Source organism: Dromiciops gliroides, chromosome 2, assembly GCF_019393635.1.
Source record: "Dromiciops gliroides isolate mDroGli1 chromosome 2, mDroGli1.pri, whole genome shotgun sequence".
NCBI classification, from domain to species: domain Eukaryota; kingdom Metazoa; phylum Chordata; class Mammalia; order Microbiotheria; family Microbiotheriidae; genus Dromiciops; species Dromiciops gliroides.
Window position 1 is genome coordinate 639,946,442 of NC_057862.1, and position 16,616 is coordinate 639,963,057.

Sequence of the window (16,616 nt, forward strand, 5' to 3'; positions counted from 1 at the left end):
TACTTTCTAGCTGTTTGACCCTGGGAAAGTCACCTCACCCTGCTTGCCTCAGTTTCCTCATCTGTAAAAATGATTTGGAGAAGGAAATGGCAAACCAGTCCAGTATCTCTGCCATGAAAACCCCAAATGAGGTGACGGAGAGTCAGGCAACTGAAAACAGCTTCCTGTAAATGAGGGGCCACTCAGAGCCTAGTGACCAGCTCTACATCAATGACAATTGACATTAAGTACTTAAGCTCTCTAGCCTTAGTTTTCTCATCTGTAAAATAAATGGGTTAGACTTGAAGGCCTCTAAGACCCCTTCCTTCCATAATCTATGCTCCTGTGGCCTAATATTTAGCCCAGATACACCTATGAGAAGACCTCCATGGGTCAGGACTAGAGTTCCTAGAACAACTCAAGAAGTAGGAAGATGCTGCCATACTTCCCTTGTCCCTCAGTGGCTTGCAAACTCCTTGAGGGTAGAAACTTTCATTTCTGTCTTTGAAACTCCAGCACCCACCAAAGTGCCCGGTGCACAGTAGGTGCTTGAAAAAAGCTTCCTGAGATTCCTTACCACTGCCTCCCCTGGGGACCAGGAGCCGCCAGCTCCCTGACACCCACCTCAGTGACTGATGGGTTTCAGGAACAAGGTTGTCAGGCTTCAGGTAATACTTCACCACGATGACCAGGCTCAGATAGCAAGCAGCCAGTGTACCTAGGATGCTAACACACACACACACACACACACACACACAGCTTAGTTGGATTCTCCCATTGAGCTGAGCCTGGGCTCACATGGACTATAATTAGGTTAGAATGAATGAATGAAGAGCAGGAAGCCCAGCCAAGCAGGCCCCATACCTGGCTGGCTTGACTGGTTTCCTGGCTGCTGCGTTAGCTGCCATGTTTATTAGAAAGACAGGGCCACTGATTTACACGCAGCTCGCAGCTCGCAAGCTCTGCCCTTCCCTACCCTGCCCTTCCTTCCTATGGGACAAAAACTACCTGGAAATCAAATTTGAGAAAGGATCAGGGAGGCAGGCAAGACACTTGTCTCCTATTTTCCTGAATTCAGTTGCTGTACTTTCCTCCTAAAAGTCAGGTTTTTCCTTTCCGCATGGGAGAAATAGTTGATCATAGTATGCAGAGAGCTAGGTTTGGATTAAGAAAGCCCTGGGTTTAAATTGTACCTCATACAGCCTGTGCGACCATGGACAACTCACTTTAAAATCTCAGTTTCCCCAGTCAAACTAAGTTACGACTAAGTTACAGACACAACATAGAACACAGAGGGAAAGGCTTTCCCCACTGGGAGTTTCCCATACTCCTGAAATCATAGGTCAGAAGCCCCACCTAAAAATGGGTGTATGTGTATGTGTGTTTATTGGAGAAACATAATCCCTGACACCCCTGTCCCTTCCCTAATCTCAGTCCAAGAAAAGTCCAAACAAAACGCGTGGGAAAAATCCCAAACCCTAGCCCAATCTATCTTTAGTCTTCCCAGGGGAGCTACCCCTAACTGTGGATGTACCTTGTATATTTCTGGAAGCTGATTTCCCGAGGAGCAGACAGAGGGAAAATGATGAAGACGCAGAGGATGGACAGGGTGAAGCGTTGATCCACGTACCAGGGCCGAGGGACAGCTGAGACACTCCCACTGAAGGTTTCATTTGTCAAGAAGAAATCACACACTGGAGAGAACAGAAAGGAAAATCGGATCATAGAGCTGGAGAGGACCTCAGAACCCATTAAGTCCAGTTCCTTCATTTTGCAGATGGGGAAACCAAGACCCAAAGCGGTCGCTTTGCCTGAGGTCACACTTAAGTGGTAGAAATAGGGTTTCAACACAGGTCCCTCTAACTCCAAACAAATACTGCTGGGGCCACTGAGGATGCCCGGGGAAAACACTGGGGGGTGATGTTTTTCAGGAGCATCACTCATCCCCTTGCCAATAGTAAGATCAAGGGTTTTCAGCAGAGAGTCTCAGGAGGACCATGAAAGAATGCCCAGGCTTCTTCAAGCTTGCTTTGGTGTACAGCCAGTTATCAAAGCTATTAGCCTCAAGCATATGGCATGATCGGTGACCACCAAAGCATGATGCAAATATGAGTTATTATCGTTGCTGTCATATTCTTATCAAGTCCAGGGTTTATAGGGGACATTTTTCCTGCCTGAGGAAAGGCAGGCTACTGTGACAGACTGAACAACTCATTTAGAGTCAGAAGATATGTATTCAAATCTCAGATTTGCCAATTTCTAGATAAGCCTTTTTTTGTTTGTTTGTTTTTGGTTTTGGCGGGGCAATAAGGGTTAAGTGACTTGCCCAGGGTCACACAACTAGTTAGTGTCAAGTGTCTGAGGCCATAAAGAAGGCATTTTACCTGTGTGTCAGTTTCATCTGTAAAATGGGGGTTAAGAGTACTTGTACTCCCTACCCCATAGGCTTGATGTTGGGGAAAGTGCTCTGTAAACTATTAAGTGCTACAAAAATGGGAGTTATTATTATGTTGTTGCTATTTTTTATTATGATCATCCCTGTTAATCCCTTACACTTAAAGAGGTCCATCCTCAGATGTTTTTCATAAAAAACACATATAAATATCCACCTAGTTATATACACACAAACCAAAATACATACGAACAATGCAAATGCTCCTTCCTTTCCTTAGGGAGATGAGACACTCTGGATACCAAATGTCAACATGGCCAATGCACCTCTTGGTTTTACAAAAGTGTTTTTCTTTGGTACAAGGAGAAGCTCCCTTGGTTGGGGAATGGGTATATATCCATAAGTGACTGATGTGAAAATAAAAGGCATCAATAGCTACTATTTATATCATGCTTTAAAGCTTGTAAAGTGCTTTACAAATATGCCCTGTGGCTTTAAGCTTTAATAGCTTATAACTGTACTAAGACTTTTGGGACACCCTATCTCATCTCATTTGATCCTCACAACAACCTAGGAAATTGTTGTTATTGTTGCTCAGTCATTTCAGTCGTGTCTGACTCTTTATGACCCCATTTAGGGTTTTCTTGGCAGAGATATTGGAGTGGTTTACCATTTCCTTCTCCAGCTCATTTTACAGATGAGGACACTGAGGCAAACAGGGTGAAGTAACTTGCCCAGGGTCACACAGCTAGTAAGTAACTGAGGTCAGATTTGAACTCAGATCTTCTTGACTCCAGGAGTAGTATATCCATTTCACCACCTCAAGGAGGTAGGTGCTATTATTATCATCTCCATGTTACAGATAAAGAAACTGAGACAGCCAGAATTTAAGGTAAGCCCAGAATGACACAATTAGTAAGTGTCTCAGGTCTTCCTGACTCCAGGTCCAGTCCTCTATCCACTGTACCACCTAGGTGCATCAATAAAATTATAATTTTATTATTTTTTTTTTTTTGGTGAGGCAATTGGGATTAAGTGACTTGTCCAGGGTCACACAGCTAGTAAGTCTCAGGCCAGATTTGAACTCTTGTCCTCCTGAATCCAGGGCTGGTGCTCTATCCACTGTACCACTTAGCTGCATCAATAAAATTATAATTTTTTTAAAAAGATAATACAGTGTTCCTTAGAGCAGAGCAAGAATTGGAGTCAAAACTCACGTGAGTTTTTTTCCAAACCACCAACTGGGACAACATGACGTTTCTCTAGGCATTAAAGGAGAAGGGACGCCCCAGTTGTTGGCATGGCATTCTCCTGCCCAGTTTGTCAACAGACACGGAATGAGAGACTTTAAATTTTCAAGAGATTCAGGACAGAATTAAATTTTAATTTAATTGAATGGTTTACTACCAGAGAGTGGTTTTGGCAGTGGGGGGGAGAAATTGTCATATAATTAACTCAATAAGCATTCCAACTCTTCACTTCTTTAACTCTGTGACCCTAATCAAGCCCCATTTCCCTCTTTGAACCTTAGGTAACCCCCCCCCCACCTAGCTCACAAGGAAAGTGCTTTTGTAAACCTGAAGCCACCGTCAAAAAGTGAGTCGCTATCAAAATGGGGTATGTGTGGACCTTGGGGTTGTTGGCAACAAACTCTCCAGATACATCTGAAGGGACTGGTCCTTACATTTTTCCATCTGATCCCCCACAACCTTCAGAAAGGCCACAGAAATCATGAACATATCTATGATGAAGCAGATTTCGCAGAGCTTCCCGATGGCCGGTCCACAGAGCACTCTGACCACACCCTGGTAGGTGGACTGACCACTGACAGAGGCAGCATAGCCCAGGATGATCAAACCACTGATGAGGAAGACTAAAGACACCTGTCAAAAGAAGAACCGGTGGTGAAGTTGGGCTGGGACTGCGGGGCCTCTTTCCCCAAGAACACAGGCAGGGGAAGATGAGAGAGGCCCACCCGATGGCACAAGTTGGGAAAATATAAGGACACTCAGGGGTCTTGCCCTTTGATTGCTAGGTCCACTTCAGTAGAAACTCAAGCCCCAGAGGCCATGCCGACCAAGTGTCTTCTGTCATCAATTTATCTCTACAGTAGGACTGCAGAATTGAGAACTGGGTAAAATCTGAAACCTTCAAGAACAAAGGTTTAACCCAAGGTCCAAGGACCATCACCGTATCTATATAGTAGGACTGCAGAATTTAGAACTGGATAGAATCTGAAATCTTCGAGACTGGGTGTTCTTAAGCGAAGGTCCAAGGACCCCTGTGGATAGAATTCAGGGGGTCCATGAACTTGAATTGGGTGAAAAAAATTTCACCTTTATTTTCACTAAGATTTGAGTTCCTTTGCAATTTTATGGATTTTATTGAATGCATTTAAAAACATTATTATGATAAGGGGACCATAGGGTTCACCAGACTGTCAGTCAGAGAGTCAATCAGCAAGCATTTATTAAACACCTGCTTTGTTCTAGGCACTGTGCCAAGACCTGTCAATGGGGTCAATGACAAAAAAGGCTAAGAATTCCTGTTCCATCTAGTTCAAACAGCTCATTTTATAGATGAGGAAACCAAACACCAGAGGGGAAGAGATTTGCCTAATAGGTGGCAGAGCTAGAATTCAAACCCAAGTCTCCTGACTCTAATGGCAGTGTTCTTTCCCCTCAAGGGGCAACTAGGTGGCGCAGTGGATAAATCACTGGCCCTGGAGTCAAAAGGACCTGAGTTCAAATCTCACCTCAGACATCTACTAGCTGTGTGACTCTGGGTAAGTTACTTAACCCCAACTTCCTTAAAAATATCTGGGGCCATCTCTAGTCATCCTGATGTATATCATGCCCCTGGACCCTGATGGCTCTGGAGTAAGGTTGGTGAAACTTACACAGCCCTCTCTCGCTTAAATCCAATTCACTGTAAGTCATGACTTGGCCCTGATATCATGGTCCTCTTCAAAAATGAGGGACAAACAACAACAATCTTTCTCCTCAAGCATGTATGTTGGTGCAGTGGCTTGGTATAGTAGGAAGAACCTTTAGATTGGAATCTTAGGTGTAATATTTTTTATGTATAAGTTGTATGATCCTGAGCAAATCATTTAACCTCTCTGAGATTCAGTTTCCCCATATGTAAAATGGGGTAATAATACTTGGACTCCCTGCCCTACAGGATGGTTGCAATGAGAGGCTTTATCGACCTTAAGGTTCATTAACTGAGGAATTCATGTGGCACATGAATATAATGGGATGCTACAGCACCAGAAGGAATTATGTACATGAAGAATATGGGGATTCTTTTGTTTGTTTGTTTGGTTTTTTGGCAGAGCAATGAGGGTTAAGTGACTTGCCCAGGGTCACACAGCTAGTAAGTGTCAAGTGTCTGAGGCCAGATTTGAACTCAGGTCCTCCTGACTCCAGGGCCGGTGCTCTATCCACTGTGCTACCTAGCTGCCCCAGTACAAGAGATTCTTTAGGAAAGCTATGTGAACTGGTAAAGAGTGAAGTAAATAGAACTGGAAGAATAGTTTAGTGAATAGATCTCTGGACTTGGAATCAGGAAGACCTGAGTTTGAATCTTGCCTCAGACACTTAGGAGCTATGTGACCATGAGCAATCATTTAACCTCTTTGGGCTTCAGTTTCCTTATCTGTTAAATTAGGGAGTTGGACTGGATAAATTCCAAGGTCCCTTCCAGCTCTGAAGCTATCATCCTACAAAGACTGATATAGTGAACACAATAGCACAGACTAGTACTGAAAGACTTAAGTCTAGTCAATGCAATGACCAGCTGTGCCTCCTCTTATTTGTTGACAGAGGATTGTCATTCAGTCATTTCAGTTGCACCAGACTCTTCATGACCCCTCTTGGGGTTTTCTTGACAGACACTAGAGTACTTTGCCATTTCCTTCTCCAGCCCATTTTACAGACGAGGAAACTGAGGCAAACGAGGTGAGTGACTTGCCCAGGGTCACACAGCTAGTAAGTGTCTGAGGCCAGATCTGAATTCACAAAGATAAGTCCTCCTGACTTCAAGCCCAAGCCCAGCACTATATCCACTGCAGTGCCACCTAGCTACCCTGGTAAAAGGCTGGTAAACTATATATGTACTCAATGAAAAATGCATTCTCATACACAGCCAATGTGTTGATTTCTTTTGTTACCAGAACTTTTTTTTTTTTTTTGCATGGGGAAATGAGGGTTAAGTGACTTGCCCAGGGTCACATAGCTAATAAGTGTCAAGTGTCTGAGGTTAGATTTGAACTCAGGTCCTCCTGAATCCAGGGCCGGTGCTTTATCCACTGCACCACCTATCTGCCCCCTGATTTCTTTTCACTATACATATTTGTTACAAAGGAGAGACATCCCAGTGACATTAAATAAAAAGATTAAAATATTTTAGAAGAACTTTAAGACACTATATAAATGTGTTATTATTTCTCTCCTTATTGCCAGAGGCTTAAGTACTCTGATTAAGAGAGAGCTAGATTGATAAAACTCAGTTCAGCCACATGGTCTTTCTTGAATCATATCCCAGAATCCATTCACTCCTCAGAAATAGCATCTGTTCCCACTCAGCCATATGTCATAGAAAGAACACTGAATCTGAGGTCAGAGGACCTGGGCTCTGCAACATTGGACAAGCTGGTTCCCATCTCTAGGTCTCAGGTTTTCCCTCTAGAAAATGAGAGGGTTAGTTGAAATGACCCCCATAGTCCATTTAATTTAGACAATTATGGGAACAAAAGTAGGGAAAGATAACCTCAAGGGTTTTGGACTACATCAACAGAAAGGTTTTAAAATAAAAAGCAGAAGAGGGCCATGGGTTGAATGGTATGGCTTGCTTTCAAGATGTAAATTATAAATGCAGGTACCCAAGAAAAAGGGCAGAAATTCAACAATCTGGATGGTGCCACTTCTTCGTTACCAATGCTATGGCCTTCTTGCCTCCTGACTTGAATGTAAAGTCCTTGAATGTACTTCTACTCTGGTGTTTGGTTTCCTCATGTATAAAATGAGGTGTTTGAGGTAGATGGAACAAGAATGTGTAACCTTTTGTCCTCATTCCCTCTGGAGGGTCTTAGCCTAACACATAGTAGGTGTTTAATAACCCATAACCTTACACACATATATGACCCTACACACATAATAGGGACTGTGCTTTTTTTTAATTAAAAAAAAATTTTGTTGTTGTTTGTTTGTTTGGTGAGACAACTGGGGTTAAGTGACTTGCCTAGGGTCACACAGATAGTAAATGTTAAGTGTCTGAGGCCGGATTTGAACTCAGGTACTCCTGACTTCAGGGCCAGTGCTCTATCCACTGCGCCACCTAGCTGCCCCAGGGACTGTGCTTTTTTTAAAGGACTTTGAAGATCATCTGGTCCAGAGGATATGGACTGTTTTTGTGTCCTGGGCCCCCCTTTTCCAAATTCTGTTTTTAAATAATTGAAGGAGAGGCAGCTAGGTGGCGCAGTGGATAAAGCACCAGCCTTGGATTCAGGAGGACCTGAGTTCAAATCTGGCCTCAGACACTTGACACTTACTAGCTGTGTGACCCTAGGCAAGTCACTTAACCCTCATTGCCCCCCACATACACACACACACACAAAAGTCTAAGTAAATAATTGAAGGAAACATTGAATTTCAGTTAGAAGTGAGTAAAAAACAAAGACATAATAGCTTTCCATCTAAGTTTGTGGACCTTCCTGAAATCTGTCCACGAATGGAGGAGGTCCATAGACCTCAAGTTAGAAACTTCTAACCTTGCCCAATAACCTTAGTTGAAGATGAAGAAACCGAGGTAAAAGTTATTTTTCCAAGGCCATTCAGGTAACAAGTAGCTTAGCCAAGATTCTAACCCAGATCCTACAACTCCAGTGCAAGGCAGGGAGGGGGAGTCTTTCTACTACACCATGGAGCCTCTTGCTTTTTTGAGGGGACTCCTCTCAGCTTAGGGTTATAGTGAAGAGAACGACAGAATTTAAATGAGAAGACCCACATGTAAATCCTGACTGAATGACTGTGGGAACATCATGTCCTCTCTCTGAACCTCAGTTCCCTTGATCAATCTGAGAACTAGTTATTACAAAAAGAAGGCTGGAATCAATCACCTCGCCTGGATCTTGCTGGTTTTTAATTCTATGATCCCCAGGTCACATGACTACAACTTGACTTTATACTCAGCCAACCTTTCAGTAGCCCGAGCCAACCGAAACTTTCATTTCCAATCTTCTCTGACATCATCAGCCCATCCAGTGGGTGTCAGGAGAAATGATTTTTCTCCAATAGCCCAGTGGGGGGGGGGTTGGGGACATATATAAGAAGTTAATAAACTTTATATTCTTCTCAATCAAATAGTAACAAAGGAAATTTCTATTTTCCTCAGGGAGGGGGAAAAATCCATTAGACCTCTAGGAATGTTTACTTACTAGTGTTTAAACAGCCCTGAACTAGAAAGGATATTTGTATTTCTTTTTTTTTCTTTTTATGGTGAGGCAATTGGGGTTAAGTGACTTGCCCAGGGTCACACAGCTAATAATGGTCAAGTGTCTGAGGCTGCATTTGAACTCAGGTCTTCCTGAATCCAGGGCCAGTACTCTATCCACTGCACTGCCTAACTGCCCCAATATTTGTATTTCTTTCTTTTTTTTTAACAGGGCTATGGGGGTTAAGTGACTTGCCCAGGGTCACACAGCTAGTAAATGTCAAGTGTCTGGGGCCAGATTTGAACTCAGGTACTCCTGAATCCAGGGCCAGTGCTTTATCCATTGCACCACCTAGCTGCCCCTGATAATTGTATTTCTTAAAGAAATAAATGTGAGTGAGGATCCCTGCCCTCAAGGAGCTTAAAATCTAGTTGAAGAGATGAGGTGAATGCACGGGAAAGGTCAAGTCACTACAGGGTAGTATAGTTTTTCCCTGCAGAAAGGCAAGTACTAGAATTTGAGAGCTGGAGAGGCCCTCAGAGGCCATCCATTCCAGCTCATACTGGAAAGGAATCTTTGCTGTAATATATCCTCCAAGAGGCTATCTAGCTTCCAAGAAGGCTAGATGCATTTCCAGGAAGCTCATTCTGCTTCTTACAAAGTGTTTCCCACCATCAAACCTAAATTTGCTTCTAAGTAGCATCTGTCCTCCCCAGCCAAAACTAGTCTTCACAGCTGTTTCATTATAGTCTTATGTCCGATGGTTCCTAACTCTAGCCTGGCTTGGTGGACATCAATCTGAGCAGCCAGCCTAAAGCACCTACTATGTGCAAAACACTGGAGAATATAAAAGGCACAGTTTGGTACTCAAGGGGCAAGAAGATACAAAAGGGAATCTAAAGTATGGAAAGTCACCAAGTCTTGGTAGTAACATCAACAGAGCGGTTTCATAAATTGTCCATTTCAGTAACAGCACACACACAAAAGACTTGTGGCAACTGTGGTTTTGCTTCTTCCCAAATGAATGAGGTACCTACTAAAAGTACCCATTTTAAAAATAAGGGGAAGGGGCAGCTAGGTGGCGCAGTGGATAGAGCACCGGCCCTGGAGTCAGGAAGACCTGAGTTCAAGTCCAGCCTCAGACACTTGACACTTACTAGCTGTGTGACCCTGGGCAAGTCACTTAACCCCAACTGCCTCACCCCCCCCCAAAAAAGGGAAGGGGGCAGCTAGGTGGCACAGTGGATAAAGCACTGGCCCTGGATTCAGGAGCACCTGAGTTCAAATCCAGCCTCAGACACTTGACACTTACTAGCTGTGTGACCCTTAACCCTGCCAAAAAAACAAACAAAAAAACCCAGAGCAAGTTAGAGCTTCCATATTGATAAGTACTAGGATCAGCATTTCCAGCCTGGCTAAGACAGGGAGACCTAGTCTCAAATATGTGCATGTATGTGGATATATACAGGGTCACATAGCAAGTAGGTATGAGAGGTAGAATTTGAACCCAGGTCCATCCTGACTACAAATCTGACACTCTTTCCATTCCACCCAGTTGTCTCACAGTATTTACTTAATCCTTCCTCTTTCAAAAGATAAGCCTCAGTCTCTAGTAGGAGAAAGTAGTCATTTGTGGTTTATCTGTACTTGGCAAAAAAAAATAAAACCAAAACGCAGGTTCTAGTCCTAGCTCCATCTCTAAGTTACTGGGTAACTTTGGCCTATTCATTGTCTGTCTGATATCCTCTCTCTTCTCTCTCTCTCTCTCTCTCTCTCTCTCTCTCTCTCTCTCTCTCTCTCTCTCTCTCTCTCTCTCTCCCCCTCCCCCCCTCTCTCTCTCTCTCCCTCTCTCTCTCTCTCTCTCTCTCTCCCTCCCTCTCTCTCTCTCCCTCCCTCTCCCTCTCTCCCTCCCTCTCCCTCCCTCCCTCTGCAAATGAGGAGGTCCAAGATTCCGTCTAACTTAAACAGTCTGTGATGACTCAGCATGTATACAAATGACTTTATAATAACATAGCATTTGATAGGAACAAAGGGAAGGACCAGACAAAGGGACTAGGAGAAATTCAAGGATGGATTTTTTCCCCCCAGTTAGGAAAGAGGTAGCATCTGAGTCAGGTTTTGAAGAAGAGGAAGGAAAACTTGACAGGGATGAAACTGGAGAAGGGAAGAGTATATCCCAGTACCAGCATGCACACAGAGATGGGGGAGAGCAGAATGAGAATGAGTGATAATGAGTAGTTTGGTTTGGCTGGAAAGGGATATGAAAAGTATTAGTATGAGAGAAGACTGGACAAAAAGACAGGCAGACAGTAGACAGAGACACAAACCAGATTCTTGTGAGGAGAGAGAGAAGAGGGAGATGGAGTCACAGAGAGACAGAGAGAGAGGAAAGACAGAAAAAGAGGAGAGAGACAGAGAGACACAGAGAGGCAGATTCTTGTGAGCCTTGAAGGGGTCTTGATTACCTATTCTTTTTTTTTTTTTTTTGGTGAGGCAGTTGGGGTTAAGTGACTTGCCTAGGGTCACACAGCTAGTAAGTGTTTAGTGTCTGAGGCCAGATTTGAACTCAGGTCCTCCTGAATCCAGGGCCAGTGCTTTATCCACTGCACCACCTAGCTGCCTCTTACCTATTCCTTTAGTATGGATTTTTAAAATCTTGTCTTAAAATAGGCTTTTCAGTGTTGTTAACAGAAAAAGGGCAGTGTGGTACAGTGGGTTGAGGGCATCTTGTAGTCAAGAAGCCCTGAGGCCTCCGTTTCAGATTGAGAACAGGAAAGGCTCTCAGAGTGCCTGCCTCGCTCATTTTACTAGACACGGCAGCCAAAGACCAGAGAGGTTAAGTAACTTCACTTGAAGCCAGGTCTTGTGACCGAGACCCTGGGCTCCTTTCTACTCTGCCACACTCATAGATTAGTCACTGAGCCTCTCAACACCCCCAGGCAAGTCTCCAGGACTTTGAGTAACCACCAACCTGCATCAGTGAAGGCTTTCCACACTACTGAAGTCAGGGGAGAAAAGGAAGGGAAAATCTTAAATCTTACATCACTGATTTTATACGCGTCTGTCGAGCTTTGCTGGAGGATATTTGTTCTGCAAACCCCTGTTCCCTGTCCCCCCCCCCTCCCCCGGCGACAGAACATACACTCAAACCACTTCTTGCCTAGGATTTCACAGGGACCAAAGCGAGACTCGTGAGGACTTACCAGCTCCATGATTAAGGTAGAGGTGATGCCACCTGCTTGACTGAAAGCCCAGGGAAAATTTAGAAGTCCAGCTCCCAGAGCTGATTTCAGCAGAATAAAAACAGCTCCAAGAGAGGATAAGCTAGGCACCCTGGCATCCAAAGAAGGCTTGTTCAACAGGCAAGTGTTTTCTCTGTTCATTTCTTCCATATTTAGAAAAAGGAAGGGAGGAAATTGTCCAGTTTTCACAACTTTCCCTCTTCTTGGTCCAGCGGGGTCTCCTCCTCCAAGAGTAAAGTTAGATCTGATCTGCCTCCAGGAGGACAAAGTTTCTCTGTCCAGCTTCAGCTGGAGCCAATGAATACACCTTGACTTCCCCCAAACGGTGAGACACTTAAGGAGAGTTTGACAGTTTGATCAGAGGCTGACTCCACCCCTCCCCTCAGTCTAACACCTTTTTTTCTGCCCCTTTCTTCATTACCCAATTTCTACCCCCTCAGTTCTACCCTGTCCTCTCCTCCCTCACTACTATTTATCTCCTCTCTCTTCTGTCTCATACCTCCACCCCACTTATCTCCACTAGCTCAGCTGTAATGAATGACCAATCCATTCCTAATTGCATTCCCATGTTTTTCGAGGTCATAGGTACCTTTTGGGTATATCCCTCAGATTCCAACCCTTCACATAACCTCTCTTGCCCTCTGTTCCTAACATCTCCCTCACCCAAACTCTCCTCCTCCCATCCTCCTAAATTCAGTTTTTAAGTGGAGAGAGAGTGTGTATGTGTTTCCTCTCTACTCCCAGAAACTAGCTTTTTAGCTTGTTTTGGCCTTGAGAGGGTTAAAGAGGATTACATTCTTAGAGCCAATAGGAAGGTCTGAGGAAAGGAGATTCAGTACTTTTGTCCTTAAACCTTGACTGGCTTTGGATGGTAATTGGAAAGGACCACTTCAGTTAATTTGGCTTTTCCCCCCTCTAGGAACTCATAGAATTCCAGAAGCTTAGAGCCACTCCCAGCTCCCAGAATTAAGTGGTCCGATCCACTACCAATTCTCTGTCCCCTCCATATTGCCCCCATTAGGAGGAACTGGAGACTGAGCATATGGCGAGTTGTTCAACCAATGAAGGGTTAAAGGGTAGCCAGATGGCAGAGAGCAGAAGCTCACTATAGATAGATGTTGATTGATAGGTAGATGGATGGATAGACAGACAGATAGATAGATAGATGGATGGGTAGACAGATAGACAGACAGACAGACAGACAGACAAGACAGATAGATAGATAGACAGACAGACAGATAGATGGATGGGTAGACAGACAGACAGATAGCTAGATAGCTAGATAGCTAGATAGATGATGGATGGGTGGATAGACAGAAGGATAGAAAGAAAAATAGAAATAGATAGATGGATGGATAGACAGACAGATAGCTTTATTATTCTTGGATTTCACTGAAGGATCTTGGCCAGTGCTGCCCACTGTAACACTTCACCCAGACTCCACAAAGAGGGCCAGTGGCTTCTAGCCTCCATTACTCCAGCATTCTGGTTGCCTGGAAGCACGAGGCAAAATCATGTGATAGAGTAGAAAGAATACTGACCTCAGAGTCCAAGGTCACACTTTCAAAGCCTGGCTGTGTTACCTCAGGCAAGTTCCATCCTTTCTCAGGACATTTGTTTCTCCATCTGTAAAATGACAAAGTTGGATTTCAGGAGCTCTTAACTTGGAGCTAATGACCTTAAAAGATATATATTTTTTACAATTGCATTTCAATAGAATTAATTTTCTCTGTAGTCTTATGTATTTTTTCTATTTCATACATCTGGAAACATGATTCTGGGAAGAGGGTCCAGAGGCTTCACTAGACTCCCAAAGGGATCCATGGCACAAAAAAGGATAAGGACCCCTGGATCAGACAATTTTTAAGGGTCCTCGAAGATGTAAATCCTGTGATCCTTCCCTTGACTTCCCCCATCTTATGCCTCTAGCCTGAGCTCACTGGCCCTCCTGCCCTGGATTCTTTCTAATTCAAACCTTAATCCATATGTCCCCCAGATCTGGGCTTTCGCCTTGCTGCCTTTGCTCATCCAATTCTGCCTCCTGCGCCATGCCCACCTGAGTCTGTGTAGCATGAATTCAACCATTGTACATTTCTTTCATGTGTGTTTTATTTCCCTTACTTTGGTTTCAAAGCATTTAGAACTGGTAGAGACTTTAGAAGTCATCTAGTCCGGGGCAGCTAGGTGGCGCAGTGGATAGAGCACCGGCCCTGGAGTCAGGAGTACCTGAGTTCAAATCCGGCCTCAGACACTTAACACTTACTAGCTGTGTGATCCTGGGCAAGTCACTTAACCCCAATTGCCTCACTAAAAAAAAAAAAAAAAAAAGTCATCTAGTCCAACCCACTTTACAGAGAAGACTGAGGCCTAGAGAAACGAAACAATTTGCCCAGTGATACTAGAGGAGTAACAGAACTGAGACTTAATCCCCAATCCTCCAACTTGAGCCTGGCATTTAAGGCCCTCTGTGATTTGGTTCCCACTCACCTTTCCAAGCTGGTCTCACGTTATTTCCTTTCAGTTGCTTTCTGTTTCAGTAACAAGGGCCTCCATGCTGTTCCTCATACTTGGCATTAACATCTCCTACCTCCATGACTTTGTGCGGGTGATCATCCATGTCTGGAATGTTCTCCCTCAAAGGTTCTACTTCAAAGATGCAGCAAGAACATGTATATAATTGTCTCCCATTTCCCCAACACTTGGGGGGAAGAGCATAATCCCAATTTTACTACGTCAGTTCTGGGACAACAGGTTCAAAATTCAGATCAGTTCCTAAATCACTCCCTCCAAGTTCGTCCATTGATGATGCACAGCTCAGCTTGGGCTGACCTGGGTCCAGAAGGTCACTCCTTGCTCCTTGGGGGCATTGGTGCTGAACTGCCTGTAACACCAGTTCTGGGGCACAAGTTCTGGGATGCCCAGACACTATGGTGCCCTCGTCATGCAAGACTCTGCTCTCTTCACCTAGAACGAAAAGAACAATGGAAAGGGCCAAGATGGCAGGCCCATTTCACAAGGCCACATGGCCTTGGAGGGGAGGAGGCCCTAAGACCTTTCCCCTTGGCACATGCCAGATACCATAAGCAGAGTGATCCAAAATCACCCAAGAGATTGAGGCAAAAGAACCACATATACACTCTGTATTTACTTATCTGTGAACATATTTACCAGTAGAATAGATGCTCTTGAGGTCAATTTTCTTTTTGGTCTTTGTAGCATCTAAAATAGTGCCTTGTATACAGCAAGCGTTTAATAAAGATGTGTTGAATCTAATTGCACTGGACTGACCTCCTGGGCTCTTACCGCTTCTGAACTTCTTGGGGCAGTCATCCAATTCCGTTTGAAAGGCCCTCACTGACTGACTAATTGACCAACTAACCCACTGCCTCACTGGCTCATCTCCCAGCATCCACTGGGAGTGAGAGTTCCAGCCAGAACCTCTGCTGGGACTTGGACTCAGAAATCCAGAAAGCAGGGGCTCTGTCTTCTGCCTCCTGGGCTTCTTGTTCCTGCTCCGCCCCATGTGAGAACATTCTCTGGTCCTCTGCCCACTGTTTATGGCTTGATCAAACAATTCAATTGTGTTGGGTTTGGTTTAGCTACAAGTCTCTTCTCTCCCAACACACACGTGTAAGCGATGTCCATTAGCCTTGTCTCCAGAGCTGAATAAATGGATCCTAATTTACTTTCTATTTTCTAGATATCTGACCTCCTGATCACAGGGAGAACAAAGAGATTTGGCTGGGGGGAGGGGGGGCAGCTAATTGTAGCTGTCATCTCCATTATCTCTCAGCTCTGCAAGTGCTTGGGGCCACTTCCCAGTCCCTGCCTGTTAGCTGGTCATTAACTGCTCACAGAGGGATTCAGGAATTATTAGCTTGCATGATTTAGAAATTGGCCATTGGGCTGTGAAATTCCAGCCAATGGGAAAATCTCTTAATTTTTGACAGGAGCTTTGATATCTCAGCTCTCTTTGGCATGGGGGGGGGGGTCTGTGACCTTTCCTCTGAAAGGAAACCTGCCAAGTCCTGGCCTGAGCAAGGGGGTGAATCAGCAGCAGGCAGACTTATCGAGCTCTGGGGACCCCACCCTCTCCGAAGCCTGGTCACCCCATTCAGGTCCAAGCCCCAGAACCTGGGAAGAGGGGAAAGACTCTGCCAGGCTGGCTCACCGGTCGTGGGTCGAGAGCTAGATCTGGAAAGGCCCCACAGTGGTCAACTGGTCCAACCCCTTCCTTTTACAGATGAGGAAACTGAGAGCCAAGGAGAAGCAATTTGTCACACACATCATAAGCCTCAGAGGCAGGATTCAAACTCGTATTCTCTGCCTCTGGAATCACTGCATTTTTCAATGGTCTTCTGACTCTGAGACCCATCCTTTTGCCACGACACCACAGCTGCCTCTTTGCTTGCATACGTTTTCTGTCCCTCTCCATGGTCCAACTCCCAAAAGCCAAATTGGAGGCTTCAGGTACAAGTCAGAAGAACTCACTTTTAGCTCACCACACACTTCAGATCTTTCCTTGCCTCCCAAAGACTGTCCCCTTGGGGACCACTGAGCTCTCCAT

At 44.6% G+C, this 16,616-nt stretch overlaps 1 protein-coding gene across 1 annotated transcript in view; it reads right to left on the reverse strand.

Annotated features, from left to right (window-relative positions):
- Positions 1 to 16,616, reverse strand: part of SLC38A8 (solute carrier family 38 member 8) — a 38,413-nt gene that overhangs the window by 17,416 nt on the left and 4,381 nt on the right. The window contains exons 3-8 of the mRNA XM_043981194.1: positions 16,068 to 16,183; positions 14,782 to 15,013; positions 12,011 to 12,140; positions 4,056 to 4,254; positions 1,514 to 1,673; positions 604 to 705 (exon numbers count right to left, since the gene is read on the reverse strand). Of these exons, the coding sequence (XP_043837129.1) occupies positions 604 to 705; positions 1,514 to 1,673; positions 4,056 to 4,254; positions 12,011 to 12,140; positions 14,782 to 15,013; positions 16,068 to 16,183 (939 nt within the window). The remainder of the gene's footprint in view (positions 1 to 603; positions 706 to 1,513; positions 1,674 to 4,055; positions 4,255 to 12,010; positions 12,141 to 14,781; positions 15,014 to 16,067; positions 16,184 to 16,616) is intronic.